We start from the raw sequence: 15,395 nt of genomic DNA on the forward strand, positions 1-15,395 counted from the left end.
TCCACATTACTGTTAGATTCATCCACATTACTGTTAGATTCATCCACACTGTTAGATTCCTCCACATTACTGTTAGATTCCTCCACATTACTGTTAGATTCATCCACATTACAGTTAGATTCCTCCACATTACTGTTAGATTCCTCCACATTACTGTTAGATTCCTCCACATTACTGTTAGATTCATCCACACTGTTAGATTCCTCCACATTACTGTTAGATTCATCCACATTACTGTTAGATTCATCCACACTGTTAGATTCCTCCACATTACTGTTAGATTCCTCCACATTACTGTTAGATTCATCCACATTACTGTTAGATTCCTCCACATTACTGTTAGATTCATCCACACTGTTAGATTCATCCACATTACTGTTAGATTCATCCACATTACTGTTAGATTCCTCCACATTACTGTTAGATTGATCCACATTACTGTTAGATTCCTCCACATTACTGTTAGATTCCTCCAAATTAGTTAGATTCCTCCACATTACTGTTAGATTCATCCACATTACTGTTAGATTCATCCACATTACTGTTAGATTCATCCACATTACTGTTAGATTGATCCACATTACTGTTAGATTCCTCCACATTACTGTTAGATTCCTCCACATTAGTTAGATTCCTCCACATTACTGTTAGATTCCTCCACATTACTGTTAGATTCCTCCACATTAGTTAGATTCCTCCACATTACTGTTAGATTCCTCCACATTACTGTTAGATTCCTCCACATTAGTTAGATTCCTCCACATTACTGTTAGATTCCTCCACATTAGTTAGATTCCTCCACATTACTGTTAGATTCCTCCACATTACTGTTAGATTTACCGTTCACACCAGTGTTCACACGGAGGCGTCATGTCTGCCTCCATCCAAGCTTGACACATTACCGTTATTTAGCGAGGTCTGGAGCAGCCGGGCACAACCTAACCAGCCAGGCCAGTTGACGTGTCTACGAAGCTCCTGCTGGGGTGATGATATTTCCGCTGGGGTAGGGAAGCAATGTGTTTCATTCAGTGAAGTTTATTTTCTCGTTCGTGTGATGCAAGAGTCGCATTCTGTGGTACATTACTAGACGGTGGTCCAATCCGCTATGGAAGATGAGGTTGAAGACCATCGAGGTCCATGATATGCCAGATCTGTGTTGAGAACCATCGTACCTCAGTAGAAAGAAAGAAACACATTTCATAGAACAACTTCCTGGAGATTGGCTTTGTTTTTATACGAGCTATGTAGCAGCAGCAGCAGCAGCAGGAGGAGACTGTGCTCAGCCTGCATGTGTTGCTCCCTCCTGCCAGTGTGAGGCCAAGTGTCGCCACAGTGAGGCGCCTCAGGTTCCACGATGGGACAAGCTTCCCTCACACACAGTGTAGCCACAACTTGTGTTCCAACAATGATACTGTCATCATGGACAGCGAGAAGTAAACTAGGTGTAAACTGGGACTATTTCCTGGAATGTTTACCCTATAATTGTTAAAAGATTCAGGTTGAGTTGCTGTTTACATGTAAGGTTCTCACGCTGATAACGTACAGAACAAGGAAGTATATAAGTTAATTATAGTAGTTAAGTCACGTATTTGTGGAGAATCATCGTGTTAACCATCCACACGACCAGGAGGGCAAACATATATACTCCTGTGAGGAAGAGGGGACTGCCCATCCTTAGGTGCCTTGTGGGGACGCTAGTGAGGGGACTGCCCATCCTTAGGTGCCTTGTGGGGACGCTAGTGAGGGAACTGCCCATCCTTAGGTGCCTTGTGGGGACGCTAGTGAGGGGACTGCCCATCCTTAGGTACCTTGTGGGGACGCTAGTGAGGGGACTGCCCATCCTTAGTTACCGTGTGGGGACGCTAGTGAGGGGACTGCCCATCCTTAGGTACCTTGTGGGGACGCTAGTGAGGGGACTGCCCATCCTCATATCCCATATAACGCACCTGGAGGCTGGATCATGGACCATTCCTGGACACCCACATCCTCCACATCCTAGTTATCCACACCCTCCACATCCTAGTCATCCACATGCGAGTCATCCACATCCTAGTCATCCACACCCTCCACATCCGTCACCCACGTCCTTCACATCCAAGTCATCCACACCCTCCACATCCTAGTCATCCACACCCTCCACATCCTAGTCACCCACGTCCTCCACATCCTAGTCATCCACACCCTCCACATCCGTCACCCACGTCCTTCACATCCAAGTCATCCACACCCTCCACATCCTAGTCACCCACATCTTTCACCTTCGAGTCAGCCATATCCTCCACAGTGTACATGGCCTGATATGGAAGTGATGTTGTGTGTATTAATGTGGTTAATTCTTCTCCAGAGGCTGGGAGGCGTGGGTTGCCCGGGGTCAGGCGTCCTGCACCAGCAGGAGGCCAGGGTGGAACTCCTGATGTCGTCAGCCATGAACGGGAGGTGTCCAGCGACGGCAGGAGGAAAGGCAGCAGCTGTAAGTCATCCTACGCCTGTGATGAGTGTGGCAAAACCTTCACCCAGAGACAGGCGGTTCGATATCACAAGGTGTGGCGGCACAATGGTGTCCGTCGTGGACCGTGCCCTTACTGCTCCTACAGAGCTCCCGACACCACCAAACTAAGACTCCACATCAAGAAGGTCCACCATGGCTACATGCCATACAAGTGCAGGTTCTGCCCCAAGCGGTTCAAGTGCCACTCGAACCACAAGGAGCACGAGGCCCGGCATCAGGGAAGCGGAGAGTATCAGTGTCGTTTCTGTGAGAAAAGGTTTGCCATCCAGTCGACGGTGGAGCGCCATGAGCGGTACCACACTGGGGAGAGGCCATTTACCTGCGAGCATTGTAAAAAGAGTTTCAAAGCCAAGCCACACCTGGAGCGACACATTAGATGTATCCACCTAAACGAGAAACATATCTTTTGTGGCGTGTGTGGTGCAGCTCACTACAATAACTGGAACCTCAAGACACACATGAAAACCCACCAAGTGTCACAGCCGGAGGTGGGTCACGCGTGCAGTGTGTGTGGCTGTCACTTCAGGACCAAATGTGGTTTACAAATCCACACGCGTCAGCAACACAAGGTGGCCGCCTCGTGTTCACCTGAACCTCTTACATCTCAGCCTCAAGCATCAGCGACCACGACAGACAAATCCTTGCTACCCAAGCCTGGCTCATTCGTCCAAGGCAAGAAAGTGATATCCAACACTACCAGAGGTAAGGATCATTCGTCACGCGAGCTGGACGATCCACCCAGTGGGCGTGATGGTCCGCAGGACGACCCTGAAGATCCACCACGGGCCACACACGAAGGCTTCACCTCCACATTTCCAGATGACATAAGTGACCACCAGACTATAGTCATCCAAGAGTGTTCCCAGCACGACCCGGGAGGCACACGTAAGCCCAGGCAAGACCTGGCCTGTGATGACCTGCTCCAGCACACCTCCATGCACACCCTGGAACTGTATTCATGTGAGGAATGCCTGGACGTCTTCCAGTCAGCACAACAACTGGAGACGCATCAGTATACACACTCGCCCATCGTAGCTACGACCTGCCTCCCGTCTCACTCCTCACACTGATGTGTTTGCCTGACCCTGTCTGCTGTGTTTGCCTGACCGTGTCTGCTGTGTTTGCCTGGCTACCTCCACCCTCAACTCTCCTCTCACGGGAGCGTAAACAAACTAGGGAAGAGCTGGCAGGAATGTGAGCATCACGCCCCGAGGGCGTCTGCCTTCTTGATAACAACACTTGTTCAAATCCGGAGTACGTAATGATATCATAAACAGGCTTACCGATGTGGGTCACGACCATTCAAAAGCTATTTTTCCACTGAAGATTAATATGAATGACATCACACACACCGTCAACGGAAAGTGTCCTCATTGGACGTGGGATGGACGAAGACCCAGGCCGCTGTATCTCCTAACTGTCAGTGAATACTTGAAGCGGTTCGTAGTGGATGACCCGATGATACATGATGTGGAGTTTTGACCATACAATACTGCCTGAAGCAAACATCATCCTACAGTAACTAGCTCAGCTCCTCAAGTATTTGGTCACCACTAGTTACGAAGGGCAGACCCTTCCTTCGTGTGTGTGTGTGTGTGTGTGTGTAATTTAACTACTGAGACGGTCTACACAGGTGAGTCTTCAGCATAAATATATGTTGGAAATATAAGCTAAATCCAAGTACTATATTGATTTACTTAGAACCCTTGTATTCAGTCACAGTTACGTAGACCAATGTAGATCCTTTTTTTTTAATATGAAAATAACCAAGCCGAACACAGGCCATTTTCAGAGATTTGATCATAAATAGGATTCATGTTACACTGAGGAAGTTCGTGTTACAGTGAGGAAGTTCCTGTTATACTGAGGACGTTCATGTTATACTGAGGACGTTCATGTTATACTGAGGAAGTTCATGTTATACTGAGGACGTTCATGTTATACTGAGGAAGTTCATGTTATACTGAGGACGTTCATGCATGAGAGGGATGGTGAGGCAGTCACCACCTGACAAGCCTGGCCGGCAGAGTGTGTATGTCTGCTCTACTCCACCAGCTGTTTCCTCACCTACCCGTAGCCAGCTGTCGCTCAGTGAGTTATGTCATTAATTCTTAGACAAAATATTCATCTTGTCCTGGTAATAGAGGCTGATCATACTGGCCAGATAGCTAGCACAACCAAATGTTGCCCAAGTAAACGAATTTCAAAATGCCACTTACGGTATTCAAACCCAAATGTGATTCAAGTAATTATCTCACTCAGCCACTCAGACCTAGCTCAGTGAACTAAAGGTAATGTAAGGTAATTTTGAATGAACTTCATGAAATGACATTGCTCAAACTTCCCACAATACTTTCGATGTTATGAAATGCAGTCAGACGAAAACAATGTAACTACAGTAGCCTCGCTCAGTGCCTCACCCCAGGGCTAGACCAATCCTTGTGTGATCACATCCGGGTTAACTCAACCAAAAAATAAAGGTAAGGTATTCAACACGTAGTAACTAACCACAGTCGCTGGACCGAGCCCAACTAGCCAGAGCAATTAGTCCTGCTGGGTAGAACTTGGCCCACGTTTGGTCATAGGTAGACCCAGCCCAGGCGACATTACCTAACCTACCTTGTGCGTGGCTGGGCCCAGTGGAAGGGAGGACCTCCGTGTGATAATACAGAAGGAGTGTCAGAGACGTTGTGACTGATGACTCGTGTGTGTGGGGGGGGTGGGTGAGGATGAGGACTCATGTGTGTGGGGGTGGGTGAGGACTCTGTATTTCACTTGTCTTGCACGTAGAGACAACAGGATGAATGTCAGGGTTCGATCTTAAGTCTCAGGAGTAGAAGGCAGTGGAGGTGAACATATACAGGTACCGCAACTTACGACTAAACTGGAAGTTTCATGAAACGGTTCGAAGGTAAGTAAAACTTGATTATAGGATAGAAAACCGAGGGTAATATGTGAGAGCTGAGGCACAGCGGGTAATGAAACCAGCTTTAGGAAAACTTATTTATTGCATAATGATTAGAAATTGTCATAACAACAGAAGTTCTAAGCTGACGTGTATAATGGTAAGCTGGCAGGTAGAGGGAGTGGGGCTGTGGGCTACATTGTGTGGGGCCAGTGTAGAATGGTCCTTTTTACTGAGCCTGTGGGCCATACTGTGTGTCAGGCCAGTGTCGTGATGGCCGTGTACTGAGCCTATGGGCCATACTGAGTGTCAGACCAGTATAGAGTGGCCGGATACTGAGACTGTGGGCCACACTGTGTGTTAGGCCAGTGTAGAGTGGCCCTTTTCTCCGTGTGTGTGCCACACTGTGTCAGACCGGTGTAGAGTGGCCGTGTACTGAGACTGTGGGCCACACTGTGTGTCAGGCGAGTGTAGAGTGGCCCTATACAGAGCCTGGGGGGCCACACTGTCAGGCCAGTGTAGAATGGCCCTATACTGAGTCTGTGGGCCACAGTGCGTGTTAGGCCAGTGTAGTAGAGTGGGGTACGTGGAGCACAGCGTGCGTCAAGGCCTTGTCAAGTGGCACAGCACTGACCCAGCCCAGCCCCTTGCGTCGTGTTCACAGTTGCCACAGCGTCACCACAGATCATTGTGCGTCACCACGTCGTAACACTGACGGGCCACACTGTAACACTACTCTCCCTAGTGGCCACAGCCAAGGCTGTACATTACACTGTCGCTGTTGGAACAAGGGTACTATAAGGTAGGTCACTGGCCATTATTGATCACGTACACCTTATGAAGAACCGTACACGTGTTCACCTTGGTAAGGACCGTACACGTACACATTGCCGAGCAACATACACGTACACCTTGCCAAGGATAGCTCACTACTATGAAAATAATAAGACAGATTTTATCTCCATCTGTCACAGTAACAGAAACATTCAATAATATAACAACAACAGAAAAGGAACATTTTGATGGTTGACATATCATAGATTCTGGTGATACAGCAGTGTATGAGCTAATCTTAACCACACTAAATAAACTGAAGTGTATGGACCAGCAGGTATAGGGACCAATAAGTGTGTGGACCAGCAGGTGTAGGGACCAGCAGGCGTATGAACCAGCAGGTTTGGGGATCAGGTGTATGGATCAGCAGGTGTGGGGAATAACAGGCGTATGAACCAGGTGTGGGAACCAGCAGGTGTATGGACCAGCGGGAGTAGGATCCAGTAGGTGTATGGACCAGCAGGTGTAGGAACAGCAGGCGTATGGACCAGCAGGCGTATGGGCCAGCAAGTGTAGGGAGCAACAGGCGTATGGACCACAGGTGTATGGACCAGCGGAAGTAGGAACTAGCAGGTTTAGGGACTAAGATGTGTATGGAGCAGGGGGTCCCTGACCTACGGCCACACATCACACTCCTCAAGGAAGCTAACATTTGTGTCAGGAACTCAAACCACATGAAATATATCAACACTGCTTATCGTCAATTTATAAGCACATAATAATCATTATTCATTTTTCTAAAACCCAAAGATGTGGACAATGGTCTTCAACAAAAGCTGAATCAGTTTAATGCACTCGTCCAAAACTCATAACAAACATTATAGATATTATTTTTTGAACAGTATGATAACACTGGCTCGGTCACTTTATCTAAGTCCTGTACTGAACACGTCGGGAGGTCATCTCTGCGGAAGGATCGTGGTCACACGGAGTTGCCTTCGAGGTCGACTCTGCCGGAGGATGGGCGGCCACAGCCCTCCTGCACCTGCAGGACTCCTGCTGCGTCGCTAGGCCGTCACCCTCCTCGCGAGGGAACCGCCCATCGAATCAGCAGATGATGAGGACTGGCGGATTGGTTGGCTGACCAGCAGAGGCTGAGGATCTGCTGAATGATTGGCTGATCAGCAGAGGCTGAGGATCTGCTGAATGATTGGCTGATCAGCTGTGCTTGGTTGTTGACTGAGAGGCTGGCTGGTCAGTGTCGTTAGAGGAGGTTACTGCTGGCTGGCAAGGTGGGTGGAGTGGGCAAGCTTCACCAGTCTTAACCTCCCTCACAAAACCTTGTTCTATACACGTCCTGGCTCGACTGAAACCAGCTCAGTCATCCTAATCATAACAACTTAAAAAAGTAGTTGACAATAATAATTTCAACTATCCAAGGCAATGGTTTCGATGAAAGACGTTAAACAAGAAGTACAAGTTGGTCTGGGTGTGTGTGAGGGACCAGAGACTCTCAGTTGGCTGATTCAACTGAAGTCATACCTCGCCACACATGTGACTGAGCTCCACTGGCCACGTCTAACAACAGTCTCTCTAATTGACTTATTATCAATTTCCCTCGAGAATCCCAACGACTAAGACAGAGGATGAACAACGTGAACTACGCGAGTGTGTCCCCTGGAGCTTTGTTGTCAAGACTTCGCCAGTCATATCCCGCTAGAGTCACATGTTAGGGACCAAGACCAGGTTTGTTGGTGACGCCGTGTTACGTAGGACTATGGGACGTGTCTTGGTGACGCCAAGTGTTACGTAGGACTATGGGACGTGTCTTGGTGACGCCAAGTGTTACGGACTATGGGACGTGTCTTGGTGACGCCAGATGTTACAAATTCTTGGACCGTTTCTATTGTACGTAATACAGGTATGAACATTCAGGCTACTCAGTAATATTGATCCTAACACTCGTCAGTAGTACCTGGGTCTTCCCTATGGCGCCTCTCGCCTTACAAGTGGTATTGCATATCAGTAACAATGGAAATATTAACTAACACATCGTCAGAACAGTTTGAACTATAACCAAAAACAGTCATCTTTATTCTGTCTGTAATTTATCAATTTCGTTTGTAGCTGGAGGTAATTCCCTCCACAGAACACAGGAAGGATATGTCTATTTACTTTCAATCCTAATAATAGAGCAATTAATTAGCCAGAACCAGCTAAACCCTTGAGGACGACAAACGACCCAAGGGTCGTACTAGTGTCTACCTTGAGAAATCACGAGGGAGCGTGGGGTCATCTGGTGAAGTAAGTGCTGTAGTTATGAAGGAATTTGGCAATGTGAGAAGAAGACAATTTAGTCGGTACATAACAGTTAATGATATGTGTGACAATGGTTAACACAGACCACAAGATGCATCATTCCCTATACTGATATGTAAGACCAGAGTTAACACAGTGTCTCAAGATACGTCAATCTTTGTATCCTAATCTCTATATATCACTAGCAACACAGACGAGGTAATACACAACTCATACAACTATCCCAGAGCAATGTAAAGCTAACTTACATGATACAAAGCTGACCATACTATGGTCTCAACATATTTGTTAGTCTCTCCTGCCGTCGTGACAGAGGATGAAGGATGGATGTCTCATGATTATGTCCCCGCGGTGTACACACGACGCTCATTTCACCGTCGTAATGATCTCAGAAAACAACGAGACAAAAAATAATGACTCCGCCATGACAGGTTCCCAGAAAGTGTCAGAGTTACAGACCTGAACATGTTTGTGTTTACCACCAGCACGTCACACAGCGTGGGACCCGCCCTCGCTCTTCTGTGGCCTGAAGGAGGGTTAGTGTGTGACGCAGCTGTATCACCGTGAGCTCTTAACAAGGAGAACAGGAATGTGTGTGTGTGTGTGTGTGTGTGTGTGTGTGTGTGTGTGTGTGTGACAGTGTGGGGGAGGCTCAGACCTGAGAACTGCCGGGTAATCACATTAGATTGGGATGGGGAGAGAAAATCTGCCGCCAGGGAACCTCACACTGCAGGAAACCTTCCACCCAACATTATGACACACACACACACACACACACACACACACACACACACACACACACACACACACACACAGATCAGGCAGCCAACACTCGACCTATGGAAGAGATGATCAAACTTTATCTTTCTCTCAACAAGAATCTTGTGAGGAAAGACAATGTTGGATTAGGAAAGAGACGGAGTATAAAGATACCCTTACACAATGACGATAATCAATGTTGGCTTGTGAAAATGTTGAGTGTAAATAATGAAGGACATCTTCCAGTGTATAACTCGGACCAGGAAGGTATGGTAGTGGCAGCTGATCTCTCTCCTACTGAACAACAACAACAACAACAAGGAAAATGTTAAAGTATATAGAAGGATGTTGAATGGAGTAGATGGAACAATGTTGAAATGAATAGAAGAATGGTGAAGTAAACAGAAGAATGTAGAAATTGATTGTAGAATGTTGAAGTAAACAGAAGTATGCTCAGGTATATAGAAGAATGTTGAAGTAGAGTGAAGAATGTTGCTGTAGGTAGATGTTAACGTAGATAGGAGAATGTTGAAGTATATAGAAGAATGTTGCAGGTAGAAGGATGTAGAGGGAAGAATGTTGAAGTATATTGAATATATTGAAGAATGTTGCAGTAGAGAGAAGGATACAGACAGAAGAATGTTGAAATAGACAGAGGAATGTTGAAGTAAACAGAAGTCTTAGATTTGCAACATGGGATTTTCTTGTGCTGGCCAAGATGTTTGAAGTTGGAATGAGGGAGAAAAAAGAAAATGGCTTTTGAAAGTTTTGGATATGGAAGAAAAACTTGAAGAGCTTCATTATGTGTGGAGGAGGAGCCATGTAGCGGGTGGCTGAATGAGGTGATGCAGTAGATCACTTGACTACGTTAAGTCCCCATCCACCACCACTGGTACAGAAGCTGTAGCGAGGTGAAGCTTAGGTCTGCCCAGCTCAGGTCTGAGTACTTGCATGAGAACAGAGTTTCCACCGGAGGAACAGTGTCATAGTTGCCAGCGTGCAGGAAATACATGATCATTATGGGGTACAGAGGGCGAGGCTACGCCCTATACACCGGACGGTACACCTAGGTCAGGTAGAGGCCACCTCCCAACGCTAGGTAAACAGGGACATAAACCTGTTCATAAATAACTTTTCTAGCGGTCCTTAAACAAGTTTTGGAATATTAACGTATCACAAGATATTATTACTAAACCACTGTGAAAGATTCATTTGGGTTATATATTTGTATACAAGTTTTCCTTAATGATTCGCTTCCTTGCCGAGCCTAGCACATAACTGCTAGTGATGGCCGAGTCTAGCACAACACCGCTAGTGATGGCCGAATCTAGCACAACACCGCTAGTGATGGCCGAGTCTAGCACACACCGCTAGTGATGGCCGAGTCTAGCACAACACCGCTAGTGATGGCCGAGTCTAGCACAACACCGCTAGTGATGGCCGAGTCTAGCACAACACCGCTAGTGATGGCCGAGTCTAGCACAACACCGCTAGTGATGGCCGAGTCTAGCACAACACCGCCAGTGATGGCCGAGTCTAGCACAACACCGCTAGTGATGGCCGAGTCTAGCACAACACCGCTAGTGATGGCCGAGTCTAGCACAACTCTGCTACTAAGGCCGAGTATAGCACAAAACTGCTGATGGTGGCTATACTGTAACACAGGGCTGCTCATGCTGCTACATGTCATACATACCTGTCATGTCACAATGCCTGTGATGCACACGTCAATCACAACAGGACATAACAACGGAGACTGGCGGGAAACCTGACTAAAAATACACATGTTTACCTAGTAGGGTTTAATCAAAGGTTAGGAGGGGCAGGACTTTGAACTGACTGGTGGAGGGTTAGCTAGTGTGGTTGTGAGTGGTGGAGGGTTAGCTAATGTGGTTGCGAATGATGGAGGGTTGGCCCGTGTAGTTGTGAATGGTGGAAGGTTGGCCCGTGTGGTTGTGACTGGTGGAGGGTTGGCCCTGTGGCTGGTGGAGTGTTGGCCTGTGTGGTTGTGTCTGTGGAGATCAGCTACCTCAACCTCATGTATGGGTAAGTGTATGGAAACGCACACATAACACTGAATACATTTGTCTTCTATTCCAAAGACATTGAAAATATTGCAAGTTATGCTTTACACCTAATATATATATATATATATATATATATATATATATATATATATATATATATATATATATATATATATATATATATATATGATAATAAAGAGAAAGACCAGAGTGACTGAGAACATGTTTAATGAGCCATGTTTGGAGACAATCAGCTGTTCTTCCAAGCCAGGAAAGTAAACAAAATATCAGCTGATGCGAAAGCAGTGACTTGTACGATAAATATAGACAAGGAATTAAAATGATACGTAAATAAGTCAATATAATAAGTCTATAGACAAAACTGATATAGACAGGGAAGTTAGAATGTATATAACTAAATGAGATAAGGTCATGGGGAAACCTACTACCATGTTTTTTTTTTCAAATACGACTTATATAAATAGTTTGGTTCAGAGATAACCTGAAATGTATTATGTAATCTACTGATATATGAGTTAAAACAAGTTGTATAACATTTCAAAAAAATTATTAAGAAATGACATAAAACGTTCAATTCTGTCAACGAAGGACCAATTCTCATTGCTAATTCCCACCAGATGTTTAATTTGCAAAAGACATTTAGAAAAGTAGAGAAAACGGGGTGTAAGAAATAGGTCTCTGAAGGATGTTTGTATTATGTCAAAAATCGTTTCATGACGTTGTTTATGGCCATAATGAACCTACCAGTATAAGGCCAACAGAACCAACGAACCAGTTGTTTACAAACAAACGTTACTTGACAGGTAAACACAGAGGGATTCTCCCCCTGCGTATGTAAGTGCTCGCCCTCAGCTCCTGCTCCCACATGGCTTCTGGCCCGGGACAGGGCGTCCATGGCGTCATGCGCTGATGATATTATTCCCGTAAGTGAGGCTAATGATGATACAGGTTCACACGAGGACGCTAACAAGGGATTCTAGTGATTCAGGTTCTCATGACGCTAACAAGTGATTCTAATGATACAGGTTCTCATGACGGTAACAAGGGATTCTAGTGAAGCGGGTTCTCATGACGCTAACAAGGGACTCTAATGATACAGGTTCTCATGACGCTAACAAGGGATTCTAATGATTCAGGTTCACATGACTAACAAGTGATTCTAATGAAGCGGGTTCACATAAGGACGCTAACAAGTAACTAATGATTTAGGTTTACACGAGGACGCTAACAAGTGATTCTAATTTGACAGGTTCACACGAGGTCGCTAACAAGGAAATTAATGATGGAGGTTCACATGAGGACGCTAACAAGCGCTTCACAGGGTCATATGAGGCTGACAAGTGATGCTAATGATGGAGGTTCACATGAGGACGCTAACAGGTTTATTTCCTGTTATGATATACATCTAGTAAGACTTATGTACGATGGGAGTTGGTTGTCTTATATTGGTAGACGTTTTATGTAATATTTTTTTCAGTTCATTTTCTAATACTATTTTATAGAATTTAATTGATTTTGTCTTAACTACAGTTTTAACTCATGTTTTAGTAGACCATGACATGCAGTAGACCTCTCCCTTTAACCAAGTTAGTGGCTTTTGGATTTATCAATACATTTACTGCACTCGTATTTGTTAATATTTTGTTAACAGTTTAGACTTTGAAGATGAATAAGTTTGTTTCAGAACGATGGCTAGTACACATGTTCAGTACGGTTGTTTTCCGTTATTATGCAACTGCGATTTTCACGCATGTCTAACATGTCTATTCCTTATATATATATATATATATATATATATATATATATATATATATATATATATATATATATATATGCAAGAAGTGCAACATATTTAGGTACTTGTATGTAACGGTTTACATTGCAGAAGGCTTTAGTTTCGCTATGTTATAGTAACACTACAAACACAAAAATCTTATGTTTCCATTTAAGATATTGAGAATGACCTTCTCAGTAACTTACATTAGAAGTGTTTCGTAAACTTGCTTCATGAAAACACGACATTGATTTGTGCATATTTGAATGTTTCTGGGCAGGAGGACAGTACAGTACAGTATGGTTGTGAGCGGTGACTGGGGGAGGTTAACAAGCAATAACACGGTCAACACAGACTGAAGCAAGCCTTGGGGGTTGATTATCATCTGAGGAAGGTCAGTACTGCGGTGGGAGCCATGCAAGCTGCTGGACTATATTCCTGTTGCATGATGCATCGCCCCAAGCAATACTACCAAGCGAAGCCCTGGTTGCTGTGCATCCAGTTAACTTAATGTGGCACAATCTTCGCCACGTTTAATTTCCGAGCTATCTGTGACACGGGTAGAAATGTAACAAAGCTAAACAGCCGATGGAAGGAAACTAAACATCCACATCTACTCCCCTACAGTTTACTACAAAAATAAACAGTTTATCTAACGTCTATCACAGCTGAAACTTGAAACAGAGTGAGGGGGTGTATGTGGGTGACACATGGGTGATCATGGGGTCCGTTGACATGAACGGGTAATGAGTGGAAATGGGGTTGTTATGTCAAGGGTCATGACCCTTGAATGACAAAAGGGTGGTTATGGTGTAATTACTGCTGATTGATGACAGGTGGTGATGGAATCATGAACACGAATAAAGTGAGTAATGGGGTCGTCAGCACTGGCTGATAATGCGTAGTTATGGGTTGTTAACTGCATGATATGCAAGGGTGGTGGAACCATCAAAGCTGACTGATATATGAGTTGTGGTGGTTTTGATGGTAGGTAATGCTGGTACACTGGTGATGGGTGGATGGATGTATGGTTGTGGTGGTGGCTAATGCTGGTACACTGGTGATGGGTGGATGGATGTGTGGTGGTGGGTAACGCTGGGGCACTTGTGATGGGTGGATGGATGTATGGTTGTGGTGGTGGGTAACGCTGGTACACTGGTGATGGGTGGATGGATGTATGGTTGTGGTGGTGGTGGTGGCTAATGCTGGTACACTGGTGATGGGTGGATGGATGTGTGGTGGTGGTAGTGGCTAATGCTGGTACACTGGTGATGGGTGGATGGATGTGTGGTGGTGGTGGTGGCTAATGCTGGTACACTGGTGATGGGTGGATGGATGTATGGTTGTGGTGGTGGTGGTGGCTAATGCTGGTACACTGGTGATGGGTGGATGGATGTATGGTTGTGGTGGTGGTGGTGGCTAATGCTGGTACACTGGTGATGGGTGGATGGATGTGTGGTGGTGGTAGTGGCTAATGCTGGTACACTGGTGATGGGTGGATGGATGTGTGGTGGTGGTAGTGGCTAATGCTGGTACACTGGTGATGGGTGGATGGATGTGTGGTGGTGGTGGTGGCTAATGCTGGTACACTGGTGATGGGTGGATGGATGTATGGTTGTGGTGGTGGCTAATGCTGGTACACTGGTGATGGGTGGATGGATGTATGGTTGTGGTTGTGGTGCTGGTACACTGGTGATGGGTGGATGGATGTATGGTTGTGGTGGTGGCTAATGCTGGTACACTGGTGATGGATGGATGGATGTATGGTTGTGGTTGTGGTGCTGGTACACTGGTGATGGGTGGATGGATGTATGGTTGTGGTGGTTACTAAGTGGTTCACGAGGACGCCTCACGGTAGGTGTGGTCGTGGAGGTGGTCGTCTACAGCAAACGGGAGGCTAGGCTCAAGCCACAGCAGCAGCTACCACACGACACATAAGCTGGAGGTACGAGTAATACTGTGTCTACCACAGCTAAGGTACAGTGGTTCTACATCTTACTTAAGCATGTTCTTAATGTTTCTCTAATGTTACATTTCGTTGGCTCTACCGAATCCAAGGTCCCTAGTCACTCCTGTAAGAGGAGAGGAGTGCCCTCGCTATACAAGAGCATATCACAAGTTACTGATTATGCGGTAAATGTGTTAAAACTAGTCCAAGTCTTTCGTGTTCCACCCGGACACTGTCGGACACCAGTGCTGGCCTGATAGACCCAGGAGCTAGACACAGGGGCAGGTTCTGCCGTGGTCTTGGTTGCAGACGCCGGTGACATTCGTTACCAAGGACGAACGAATGGGCTTGGCTCGGCC

At 45.8% G+C, this 15,395-nt stretch overlaps 1 protein-coding gene across 1 annotated transcript in view; it reads left to right on the forward strand.

Annotated features, from left to right (window-relative positions):
• Positions 1 to 3,720, forward strand: part of LOC139765282 (uncharacterized) — a 152,518-nt gene extending 148,798 nt beyond the window's left edge. The window contains exon 14 of the mRNA XM_071692649.1: positions 2,345 to 3,720. Within this exon, the coding sequence (XP_071548750.1) occupies positions 2,345 to 3,579 (1,235 nt within the window). The 3' untranslated portion in view covers positions 3,580 to 3,720. The remainder of the gene's footprint in view (positions 1 to 2,344) is intronic.
• The last annotated feature ends 11,675 nt before the right edge of the window (positions 3,721 to 15,395 follow it).

The sequence above is a fragment of the Panulirus ornatus genome, chromosome 53 (assembly GCF_036320965.1).
Source record: "Panulirus ornatus isolate Po-2019 chromosome 53, ASM3632096v1, whole genome shotgun sequence".
In the NCBI taxonomy this organism is placed as follows: Eukaryota; Metazoa; Arthropoda; class Malacostraca; order Decapoda; family Palinuridae; genus Panulirus; species Panulirus ornatus.